Source organism: Kogia breviceps, chromosome 14 (assembly GCF_026419965.1).
Source record: "Kogia breviceps isolate mKogBre1 chromosome 14, mKogBre1 haplotype 1, whole genome shotgun sequence".
Classification (NCBI taxonomy): Eukaryota; Metazoa; Chordata; class Mammalia; order Artiodactyla; family Physeteridae; genus Kogia; species Kogia breviceps.
In genome coordinates this window covers 22,116,784-22,130,031 of record NC_081323.1, presented here as the reverse complement: position 1 = coordinate 22,130,031, position 13,248 = coordinate 22,116,784, and the positions used below count along the sequence as shown (strand labels likewise).

At 41.5% G+C, this 13,248-nt stretch overlaps 1 protein-coding gene across 1 annotated transcript in view; it reads right to left on the bottom strand.

The window, feature by feature from the left end:
• Positions 1-13,248, bottom strand: part of SAMHD1 (SAM and HD domain containing deoxynucleoside triphosphate triphosphohydrolase 1) — a 65,751-nt gene that overhangs the window by 41,757 nt on the left and 10,746 nt on the right. The window contains exon 4 of the mRNA XM_059038060.2: positions 2,865-3,025. Coding sequence (XP_058894043.1) covers positions 2,865-3,025 — 161 coding nt within the window. The remainder of the gene's footprint in view (positions 1-2,864; positions 3,026-13,248) is intronic.

Sequence of the window (13,248 nt, the reverse complement as noted above, 5' to 3'; positions counted from 1 at the left end):
AGTACTTCCTGAATGAATACAATATCTTTCTTGTCCCCTAAACTCTGAGCTTCACAAGGATAGAAACAGTTGATATCTTGTTGGTTTGGTAGGCACTAATAAGTTTTCAATAAATATTTGTTGATGAATAAATAAACATGAGTAGATGCATGTGTTCTGGCTAATTAAAGATGCTTCTAAACAAACAAACAAAACCAAAGTAACGCAGCAGTTTCCCCTTATTATTGGTTTCACTTACCTCATTTCAGTTACCAGCAGTTAACCATGGTCTGAAAATATTAAATGGAAACTTCCAGAAATACACAATTCATAAGTTTTAAATTACACTTCATTCTGAGTAGCATGACGAAATATCATACTGTGCTGCTCCATCACAACTGGGTCGTGAATCATTCTTTTGTCCAGTGTGTCCCACACATTAATCACTTAGTAGCCGACACAATTATTAGATTGACTGCCGAGGTTTCACAGTGCTTGTGTTCAAGTGACCCTTATTTTACTTCATAATGGCCCCAAAGTGCAAGAGTAGTAAAGCTGGAAATTCAGATGTGCAAAGAGAAGTCGAGAAGTGCTTCTGGTAAGTGAGTGAAAAGGTCAAAATTCTCAACTCAATAAAGATAGAACAAAATTGTATGCTAAGATCTATCATAAGAACAAATTGTAAAGAAGGAAAAAGAAATTTGTGCTAGTCTTGCTGTTGCATCTCAAACTGTCAAAGTTACAGCCACGGTGTGTGATAAGTGCTTAATTAAGATGGCAAAGGCATTAAATTTGTACAATAAGATATTCTGAGAGAAAGAGAGAGGGAGAAACCACATGCACATAACTTTTATTGCACTGTATTGTTATAATTGTTCCATTTTATTATTAGTTGCTGTTAATCTCTTATTGTGCTTAATTTATAAATTAAACTTTATCATAGGTATGTATTTTTTAAGGAAAAAAACATAGTATAAATAGGGTTTGGTAGTATCTGTGGTTTCAGGCATCCACTGGGGGTCTAGGAGCATATACCCCGTGGGATAAGGGGTGGACCACTTACACTGTGAGTACTTCATGAAAATCTAGATAACTGTCCAATTCTTCTGGGCCTATGTCCACCTGGCTCTACATTTTATAATGAAAAAGCAGACCAGGGACTTCCCTGGTGGCGCAGTGGTTATCGGCCTGCCAATGCAAGGGACATGGGTTCAAACCCTGGTCCGGGAATATCCCACATGCCACGGAGCAACTAAGGCAGTGTGCCACAACTACTGAGCCTGCGCTCTAGAGCCTGCGAGCCACAGCTACTGAGCCCATGTGCCACAACTGCCAAAGCCCGTGCGCCTAGAGAGCCCATGCTCCGCAATAAGAAAAGCCACAGCAATGAGAAGCCCATGCACTGCAACGAAGAGTAGCCCCCACTCGCAGCAACTAGAGAAAGCCCACACACAGCAAAGAAGTCCAAACGCAGGCAAAAAAAAGCAGACCAAAGTCTCAACTATGTTGTATGTAACAGAGGTGCCACCTTCTCTAAGCCTGTGAATGCTTTTCTGATTTACACATTTCCTGATAGGTAAGAAAACAATGTGTTATTTTTTGTTTTTCGTTATTTTTAAATTTATTTTTGGCTGCTTTAGGTCTTTGATGCTGCATGTGGCCTTCCTCTAGTTGTGGCAAGTGGGGGCTAATCTTCCTGTGGTGCACAGGCTTCTCATTGCGGTGGCTCCTCTTGTTGAGGAACACAGGCTCTAGGCGCACAGGCTTCAGTAGTTGTGGCACACGGGCTCAGTAGTTGTGGCGCACAGGCATAGTTGCTCTGTGGCATGTGGGATCATCCCGGGCCAGGGCTCAAACCCATGTCCCCTGCATTGGCAGGCGAATTCTTAACCACTGCGCCACCAGGGAAGCCCAATGATGTGGTTTTAAAGGGCAATTATGTATAAGACTAAATAGGCAATGTAGGAAAATTAAATAATCAAACTTACAAAGTTAGTTATATCAGTAACCAACCCTATTAAACTTTGTTTTGTTTTGTTTTGTTTTTGGGTTTTTTGCATTACGCGGGCCTCTCACTGTTGTGGCCTCTCCCACTGTGGAGCACAGGCTCCGGACACGCAGGTTCAGTGGCCACGGCTCACAGGCCTAGCCACTCCACGGCATGTGCGATCTTCCCAGACCGGGGCACGAACCCATGTCCCCTGCATCGGCAGGCGGACTCTCAACCACTGCGCCACCAGGGAAGACCCCTATTAACTGTTAAATAATATTTAAACACAAATATTTCATCTAAAAGGCCTGCCAGGCACTTTCATTGTCTTTCCAGGAAGGATTTGAGGTGGCTTCTAAGAATACATAAAATAAGTAAAGTAGAGTAAGGTAAATCAAACCCTCAACTTTCTCATCAATAAAATAAGGATATTATTGGGAATTCCCTGGCAGTCCGATGGTTAGGACTCCACGCTTCCACTGCATGGGGCACGGGTTCGATCCCTGGTTGGGGAACTAAGATCCTGCATGCCACGTGGCTCGGCCAAAGGAAAAAAAAAAAAATCAAATATTGATTGTCTCAGTCAAACAAGGCTCTTAAAGAAACTAAGGCTAACCTAGAGGGGTGGGATAGGGAGGGTGGGAGAGAGGGTGATGCAAGAGGGAAGAGATATGGGAACATATGTATATGTATAACTGATTCAGTTTGTTGTAAAGGAAAAACTAACACACTATTGTAAAACAATTATACTCCAATAAAGATGTTAAAAAAAAAAAAAAAAAAGAAACTAAGGCTATTATTACCATTTTATAAAACTATTTGTTTTCTAAAAGATACGATGTGACCGAGAAGGGACTTAATAACTATAAGTTCCCCACCACAATACCCTTCTTACCCTAGACTATGCTCAAATCGATTGTGTGAAGCTCCTGGAAAAACATAGTAACCGCCTCCCAACTGCTTAATATATCGCAGGCGCTGAAATTGAGGTGTGTCGATGATTCGGATGAGAAGAGGGTGAAATTCAATGTGACCATGGATAGGATCATTAATCACCTAGAAAATTACAAATTAATGTGAATAACAATACATAACACCATCTAAAATTTTTGTGCAGTCATTCCTATCTACAGTGCAAAGTCAAAGCTATTCATTTTTAAGTAAGAATAATACTAAGGGAAATGACAAGTTATGAATATCTTTACCTTATTTAGGTATCACTACCAGACAAAGCAAGTATATTGGACCTGATGGATTCTAATAATGGATTAATGATTCTAATAACAGAAGGGTAAAGATTTTAATCTTTCTTTTATGTATATGATTTCATTAGCCTTTAGTAAGTTAGTCTGGTATTCAAGTTAAACATACTCATTTAACACACTCATTCAGATCACATACACTATTTTACCACAGGCACTGTGTCTAATTTTTCTGTAAATGTATCTACCGATCACTATAATCCTTAAGTAAAAAGAAAACCTCCTACCATGTAGTAAACAATCATAGGCAGGAAGTACTATAAAATTCTACAGCACTTAATGTCTCTAAGAAGTACTTACTTATACTTAGTAAACATACATTTCATAATTATTCATTACTCTAAGCTTAAACAGGGGCTTTAAATATGGGTGAAGATTTAATGCTCCTCTATGTTTCTTTAAATAAAGATAACATCTTTCTTAATTGTCCATAACTATCTTTTAAAAAGAATGTTTCAGAAAAAAAAAAGAAACATGATAAATCACCTAATCCATGATTTTCAAATTGCTTCAAATGGTTCCATGAAGTCCCTAAAAAATGTATGGAATTCTGGGAGGTAAAGGGCCTTGTCTGCCTCATTTACTGCCATACTCTCAGAACCATCAAACAGCACAGTGCCTGGCACAGAGTAGGAACTCAGATACGTTTTGAATGACTACTGTTGAAACATTATTGCAAAGTAATACCTGTTAACAAGCTATTATAGTTACAGTGTACCAAGTATATCTTTAATAATATACCAAGAGGGCTTCCCCGGTGGCGCAGTGGTTGAGAGTCCGCCTGCCAATGCAGGGAACACGGGTTCGTGCCCCGATCTGGGAAGATCCCACATGCCGTGGAGCGGCTAGGCCCATGAGCCGTGGCCGCTGAGCCTGCACGTCCGGAGCCTGTGCCCCGCAACGGGAGAGGCCACAACAGTGAGAGGCCTGTGTACCGCAAAAAAAAAAAAAAAAATACACCAAGAATAATGTCAAAGTATCTCAGGAATAGAAGGATGTTGTAATTCAACCCTGTGAATGTCCTTATCAGAGAAGAAAAAGTTGCACAATTTTTAAATATATGAAAATCATATACTGGTCTATTCTTTCTCCCTTATACAAGATCAATGTAACCACGAAACAAATGAGAATGTATTTTTAAAATTAATTAATTATTTATTTTTGGCTGTGTTGGGTTTTAGTTGCTACACGTGGGCTTTCTCTAGTTGTGCCAAGTGTGGGCTACTCTTCGTCGCAGTGCGCGGGCTTCTCATTGCGGTGGCTTCTCTTGTGAAGCACGGGCTCTAGGCACGTGCGCTTCAGTAGTTGTGGCATGCAGGCTCAGTAGTTGTGGCTCGTGGGCTCTGGAGCGCAGGCTCAGTAGTTGTGGCGCACGGGCTTGGTTGCTCCACAGCATTTGGGATCTTCCCAGACCAGGGCTTGAACTCGTGTTCCTTGTATTGGCAGGCAGATTCTTAACCACTGCGCCACCAGGAAAGTCCCAAGAATCTATTTTATTTTGAAAAATTATCAAAGAAAAATCCTATAATCTACTTTTAATCCATTTAAAGATCTAAAAGTCTTCACTGTCAATTTTTCAGTGGTTAATAACTTTTTAAAAGAACTCAGTGAAAATTATTTTTAACTTAATATCATCACACACTCTCCTTTCATGTCAAAATGCATCATGAACAGTTTCTCATGTTTTTACAAATCTTAATAATTATCAACGTAATGGCTATTTCATTGATGAACCAAGTTTTTTTTTTTTTTTTTTGCGGTATGCGGGCCTCTCACTGTTGCGGCCTCTCCCGTCGCGGAGCACAGGCCCCGGACACACAGGCTCAGCGGCCACGGCTCACGGGCCCAGCCGCTCCGCGGCACGTGGGATCCTCCCGGACCAGGGCACGAACCCGCGTCCCCCGCATCGGCAGGCGGACTCCCAACCACTGCGCCACCAGGGAAGCCCATGAACCAAGATTTTTAAACCATTCCCCTAACATCGGGCTTTGCGAAACTGAAAATTCTATTTCATATTCCCTTCGCAACCCTTAGTGTGTGTATGTGATATTAAAGTGTTTTGATCACTTTATTAAATTAATTTTTATTGGGGTATAGTTGATTTACAACATTGTGTTCATTTCTGCTATATAGAAAAGTGAATCAGGGGCTTCCCTGGTGGCGCAGTGGTTGAGAATCCGCCTGCCGATGCAGGGGTCACGGGTTCGTGCCCTGGTCCGGGAAGATCCCACATGCCGCGGAGCAACTAAGCCCGTGAGCCATGGCCGCTAGGCCTGCGCGTCCGGAGCCTGTGCTCCGCAACGGGAGAGGCCACAACAGTGAGAGGCCCGCATACCACAAAAAAAAAAAAAAAAAAAAAAAAAAAAAAAAAAAAAAGTGAATCAGTTATACATATATCCACTCTTTTTCAGATTCTATTGCCATATAGGTCATTACACAGTATTGAGTAGAGCTCTGATCATTGTATATAATCTGTTATTTTTGTCCTTGCAGTTTTTTTTTTTTTTTTCTGGTATATGGGCCTCTCACTGTTGTGGCCTCTCCCGTTGCGGAGCGCAGGCTCCGGACGTGCAGGCTCAGCGGCCATGGTTCATGGGCCCAGCCACTCCGCAGCACGTGGGATCCTCCTGGACCGGGGCATGAACCCGTATCCCCTGCATCGGCAGGCGGACTCTCAACCACTGTGCCACCAGGGAAGCCCCCTGCAGTATTTTTTTGAGGTATAGTTGACTTACAATATTATATTAGTTCCAGGTTACAACAGTGATTCAAAATTTTTATAGAACATACTCCATTTACAGTTTTATAATATACTGGCCATATTCCCTGTGTCATACAGTATATCCTTGTAGCTTATTTTATACATAGTAGTTTGTACCTCTCAATTCCCTACTTCTATTTTGCCCCTCCCTCTTCCCTCTCTTAATTGCTAAGCCCTAGTTTGTTCTCTATTAGTCTTGAGTTTTTTTGTTTTGCTATATTCGTTTCATTTTTTAGATTCCACACATAAGTGATAACATACAGTATTTGTCTTTCTCTGACTTATTTCACTAGGAGTAATACCCTCCAAGTCTATCCATGTTGTTGCAAATAGCAAAATTTCACTTTCTTTATGGCTGAGTACTATTCCATTGCGTATATATAATATATCTTCTTTATGCATTCATCTGTTGATGGACACTTAGACTGCTTCCATATCTTGGCAATTGTAAATAATGCTGCTAAGAATATTGCGATGCATGTATCTTTTCAAATTAGCATTTGTGTTTTCTTCAGATATATATGCCTAGGAGTGGAACTGCTGGATCATATGGTAGTTCTATTTCCAGTTTTTTTGAGGAATCTCCATGTTTTACACAGTGGCTGTACCAATTTCCATTCCTACAGAGTATACAAGGGTTCTCTTTTCTCTACACCCTAGCCAACATTTGTTATTTGTGGGCTTTTTGATGATAGCCATTATGACAGGTGTGAGATGGTACCTTACTGTGGTTTTGATTTGCATTTCTCTGATAATTAGTGATGTTGAGCAACTTTTCATCTGCCTGTTGGCCATATGTATGTCTTATTTGGAAAAACGTCTATTCAGGTCTTCTGTCCATTTTCCTTCTACTAATTTTGGGTTCTGTTTGTTCTTCTTTTTCTAGTTCCTTTAGATGTAAGGTTAGGTTATTTGAGACTTTTCTTTTTCCTGAGGTAGGTTTTTATTGCTATAAAGGTCCCTCTTAGAACTGCTTTTGCTGCATCCCTTAGATTTTGGATTGCTGTGTTTTCATTTTCACTTGTCTCCAAGTATTTTTTGATATTTTCTTTGATTTTTTTTTCAGTGATCCATTCGTTATTTAGTAGCATAATGTCTAGCCTCCACAGGTTTGTGTTTTTTGCAGTATTTTTCTAGTAGTTGATTTCTAGTCTCATAGCATTGTGGTCGGAAAAGACACTTGACATGATTTCAATTTTCTTAAATTTACTGAGGCTTGTTTTGTGGCCTAGAACGTGATCTATCCTGGAGAGTGTTTCATATGCGCTTGAAAAGAATGTGTATTCTGGGACCCCCCTGGAGGCCCAGTGATTAAGACTCTGAGCTTCTACTGCAGGGGGTGCGGGTTCAATCCCTGGCCAGGGAAATAAGATCCCACATGCCGCAGAGCATGGCCATTAAAAAAAAAAAAAAAGTGTATTCTGCTGCTTTTGGATGGAATATTCTCTATATATCTGTTACATTCATTTGGTCTAATATGTCATTTAACACCTGTGTTTCCTAATTGATTTTCTGTCTGGATGATCTGTCCATTGGTGTAAGGTGGGTGTTAAAGTTCCTTACTATTATTGTGTTACTGTCAATTTCTTCCTTTAGGTCTGTCAATATTTCCTTTATGTATTTAGGTGCTCCTATGTTGGGTGCATATATATTTACAATTGTTATAACTTCTTCTTGGAGTGATCCCTTGATCATTATATAGTGTCCTTCTTTGTCTCTTGTAACAGTCTTTGTTTTAAAGTTTACTTTGTGAAAGTTTTTGTTACCTCAGCTTTCTTTTGCTTTTTTAATATTTATTTATTTGGCTGCACTGGGTCTTAGTTGCGGCACACGGGATCTTCGTCATGGCATGCAGGATCTTTAGTTGCGGCATGCTGCAGGACATTTTAGTTGTGACATGCGTACCCCGGCTTTCTTTAGATTTCTATTTGCATGGAATACCTTTTTCCATTCTCTCACTTACTTTGTCTGTGTTTCTTTAGGTCTGAAGTGAGTCTCTTGTAGGCAGTCTATGTAAGAGTCTTGTTTTTGTACCCATTCATCCACTCCATGTCTTTTGATTGGAGCATTTGGTCCATTTACATTTAAAGTAATTATTAATAGGTATGTACTTACTGCCATTTTTTTTAATTGTTTGGGGGTTGTTTTTGTAGTTCTTTTTTGTTCCTTTCTTCTTCCTTTGTTATCTTTAGCCTTATGTTTGCATTCCTGTCTCTTTTTTGTATATGTATCTATTATAGGTTTTTAGTTTGTGCTTACCAGGAGGTTTATATATAGCAATCTATATATATACATGATTATTTTAAGTTGCTGATCTCTTAATTTCAAATGCATTTTAACAACCTTACATTTTTACTCCCCTCCTGCCATGAGTACTGTTTTCAGTGTCATATTTTACATCTTTTTGCTTTGTGTATCCCTTAGCTACTTACTGAAGATATAGATGATTTTACTTTTGCCTTTTAACCTTCCTACTAGTTTTGTACGTGGTTGACTGAATACCTTCACTGTATATTTGCCTTTACTAATGAGCTTTTTCCTTTCATAATTTTCATATTTCTAGCTGTGGCCTTTTCTTTTTTGCTTAGAGAAGTGCCTTTAGCATTTCTTGTAAAGCTGCTTGTGGTGATGAACTTATTTAGGTTTTGCTTATCTATAAAACTTGATTTCTCTATCAAATCTTACTGGGAACCTTGCCAGGTGGGTTCTTGGTTCTTGATATTCTACCACTCCGTTCTGGCCTGCAGTTTCTGCTAATAAGTCAGCTAATAGTCTACAGGAGTTCCTACATACATAACTTGTTGCTTGTCCCTTGCTGCTTTTAATATTCTCTTAGTCTACTGTTGATTCCTTCTAGTGTATTTTTCATTTCAGTTATGGTATTCCTCATCTCTGCTTGGTTCTTCTCCATATTTTCTAACTCTTTGTTAAAAATTTCTAACATCTCACTCTGTAAATCCATTCTTCTCCTGAGTTCTTTGATCTTATTTACTATTATTACCTTGAACTCTTTATCAGCTAGATTGTCTATCTCCACTTCACTTAGTTCTTTTGAGGTTTTATTTTGTTCAAATAAGATAAACATATTTTATTTAGTTTGGAACATATTCCTCTATTGTCTTGTTTAGTTTGGAACATATTCCTCTATTGTCTCATTTTGCCTAAATTGTTTTTATTTCTATGTATCGGATATGTTGGTTGTTTCCTGACCTTGGAGAAGTGGCCTTTTGTGGGAGACATCCTATGTGTCCCAGCAGCACACTCCCCTCTGGTCACTAGGGTTATATGTTCTAGGGATGCCCCCAGTGTGAGCTGCATGGGTCCGTCTGTTGTGGTGGGCTGACTACTGTGGATGGTCTGGTAGGCATGGCTGGCCCCCCAATTTGCTTGGTTGCCAGGCTCTGCCTTGTGTGGAGGCTGCTAGCCACTGGTTGGCAGGGCCGGGCCACAAGGTGGCTGGCTGCAGAACCCCAGGGGATCCTGGGGCTAATGCTGGCTCACTGGTGGGCAGAGCCAGGTTCTGAGATGAGTGGTTTTGAGGCTGAGGTTCCTGAATCTGGTGTTGGCCTGCTGGTGGGTGGGGCCAGTTCTTAACACTGCTGGCTGTGAGTTCCAGGGTGTCCCAAAGCTGGTGCTAGCCTGCTGGTGAGTGGGGATGAACTTCAGGGTGGCTGGCTGAGGAGTCCAAAGTACCTCAGAGCTGGTGTTGGCTTGCTGATGGGTGGGTCCAGGGGCAGGGGCGTCACAGGGCTGTTGTCAGACTGCTGGTGGGCAGGTGCAGGGCTCAGGGTGGGCCCCAGGCTAGTGCCAGCTCACTGGTGGGTGGAGCTGGTCCCGAGGTCTCTGGATGCAGGGCCCTGGGGATCCCAAAGCTGACAGTTTGCTGATGGGTGGGCCTGGATACCAGGGCTGCTGACGGAGGCACCCAAGGTGCCCCAGAGCTGAAGCTTGCCTACTGGTGGGCAGAGTTAGGAGGTAGGGCCCCTGGACTGCTGATGTGTTAGCTGGGTCCTGACAGGGCAGGCTGTGGGGCTGCAGTGGTCCTGGTGCCCGAGTCTGCCCTCTGGTGGGCAGGATCGGGGTCTAGGAGCTCCTGGGACTGGTGCCCACCCACTGGTGGGTAAAACTGGGTCCTGGGGCTAGTGCTGGTCCAATGGCGGGGGCACAGCTGGGTTCTGGGGTCTCTGGTTACAGGACCCAGGGGTCCCAGAGCTGGTGTCAGACCACTGTGGGGGTAGGGCTGGTTCCTGACACAGCTGGCTGTAGGGTGAGGGCTGTCCTGAAGCCTGTGTCCGCCCACTGGTGAGCGGGCCCAGATCCTTGGGTGGCTGGCTAAGGTGCCCAAGGTGTCTCAGAGCTGGTGTCTCCCAGTATTATTTAATATAATCTACTCCTTCTATAATCACACGGTCCACTTACTTATCTTTTTTTTTTTTTTGTGGTATGCGGGCCTCTCACTGTTGTGGCCTCTCCCATTGCGGAGCACAGGCTCCGGACACGCAGGCTCAGTGGCCATGGCTCACGGGCCCAGCCGCTCCGTGGCATGTGGGATCTTCCCAGACCGGGGCACAAACCCGTGTCCCCTGCATCGGCAGGCGGATTCTCAACCACTGTGCCACCAGGGAAGCCCTACTTTCACTTTTAAAGGTATATGATAGTCTATTGTGTTACTAGCCAAGCAGGATGAAACAATTCTATTGCCTTCTGTATATGCCAAGCACTGGGGATGAGGGATGAATAAGTTACCATTCCTGCCCCCAGGAAAAATAACAGAATCTATTTGTACAGTAGTGGGGAAAGAGAATGGGGAAAAAGAAACAAAAGAAGGAGTGGTCAGTTCTACCCTGAAGAAAGGGGAACAGGAGCCCTCAGAAAAAGATTCAGAGGTGGTGATTCTATAATTTCACACATATTAGGTAGACATTTCACTGTTTTAAAATTCACCACGGACTTTCCTGGTCGTCCAGTGGTTAGGACTCTGCGCTTCCACTGTGGGGAGGGCACGGGTTAGATCCCAGATCAGGGAACGAGGATCCCCAAAGCCGCACAGCATGGCCAAAAAAAAAAAAAAAAAAAACCACCAATACATTTGACAAATTAGTGCCTACGATGTCAAACACTGCACTTCATCCTCACTATTATGCAATTCCTGGCTTCAGAGGCCAATTGAACTAAGTGTAGCATGAAGAAAACTGAGCCAAGAATAAGAGGTTATAGTCTTGGGTTAGGCAATGATTTCTTAGATATGACACCAAATGCATAAGAGACAAAAGCAAAAATAGATACACTGGACTATATCAAAATTTAAAACTTTTGTGCTCCAAAGAACACCATCAAGAAACTAAAAAGAGGGGACTTCCCTGGTGGCATAGTGGTTGAGAATCTGCCTGCCAATGCAGGGAACACGGGTTTGATCCCTGGTCCAGGATGATCCCACATGCTGTGGAGCAACTAAGCCCGTGCGCCATAACTACTGAGCCTGTGCTCTGCAATGAGAAGCCCGTGCACTGCAATGAGGAGTGGCCCCTGCTCACCGAAACTAGAGAAAGCCCGCGCACAGCAACGAAGACCAAATGCACCCAAAAATAAATAAATAAATAAATTTACAAAGAAGCAATACTGATTAAAAAACAAAACTAAAGTAAAAAGATGGGGAATTCCCTGGTGGTCCAGTGGTTAGGACTCTGCGCTTCCACTGCTGGGAGCCCAGGTTCAATCCCTGGTCAGGGAACTAAGAGCCCGCAAGCCTCATGATGTGGTCTAAGTAAATAAATAAAAAGACAGCATAAAGATAATCCAGGGCTTCCCTGGTGGCACAGTGGTTGGGAGTCCGCCTGCCGATGCAGGGGACACGGGTTCATGCCCCAGTCCGGGAATATCCCACATGCCGTGGAGTGGCTGGGCCCGAGAGCTATGGCCGCTGAGCCTGCGCATCCAGAGCCTGTGCTCCACAAGGGAGAGGCCACAACAGTGAGAGGCCCGCATACCGCAAAAAAAAAAAAGATAATCCAGAGGATGGGAGAAAATATTTGCATATTATATATTTAATAAGGGAATTGTATCCTGAATATATAAAGAACTGTTACAAATTAAATTAGATTGTGGTGATGACTGAACAACCTTGTGAACTTTCTAAAAAACACTGACTTGTATATTTAAAATGAGTGAATGAAAGAATATATCTGTGTGTAACTGAGTCACTTTGCTGTACAGCAGAGATTGGCACAACATTGTAAATCAACTACACTTCAATAAAAAAATAAAATAAAATAAAATGAATGAATTCCAAGGTATGTGAATTATATCTCACTAAAGCTGTTTTTATTTTTTTTTAAAAAAAGGTTAAAAAAGGTAACTAACATACCATTGTAAAGAAATTATACTCCAATAAAGATGTTAAAAAAAAGGTAGATGCCAAATTAGGGTAGGAATCAATTCTTTGTTCAACTGTACTGGTGATGAAGCTAAGGTCAAAAAAGGTATCAATTTCATTACTAGACAGTGACTCACTGACTCAAGTACTTAGTAGCTTTAAGATCTATTTTCAATGACTATAGTTTATATATGAAGTTAAACAATTCTGTTTTTAATGAAAAATAGAAAAAATAAATAAAAGGGGGCAAATGAAACTACTGACTACCTTGAAAATTACTTCAAAAAGATTTTTTGTTGCAAACTGTGAAAATGTGACCTCAGAGATTATCTGAGATGATCTCAACTAATGAAGAAAACTCATCTTATCTCTGCCCTGACTGATGAGAACACCCATGCTGCTGCTATTGAGAAAGGACAAAAAAGAATGCAGGACAGCAACTGTCTCCCAATTGCAGGACAAAATATTTAGATATTATCTTTGGTAAGTGATTCTTCTATTTACTTCTTCATGAAAATGAAGTATTTTAATATTAGGTAACTTTTTCCAAAAGGGCTGCAATTTGACCATTCCTCAAATAACAGATTTGCTCTAAGAACAACTACTTTGTCTGTAAAAGAAGATTCTTGTAGAATTGAACCAAACACATTTATTAAATATCTTCAAACATGATTTTCAATGAAAAATAAGCAGATTAACTTGTAACAGTAAAATTGAAATTCATGTGCTCATAGGATCTGAGATAACTCAATACCTAAAACACCTCTGATGAAAAGTGCAAAAGATGACTGTGTAAAAGGGGAATGAGACCCCATCCCCTATTCCAGGTCTGAAACTAAGTTTTCTTACCCTATAGATGTCAAAAGTGTAAACAATGTGGTAC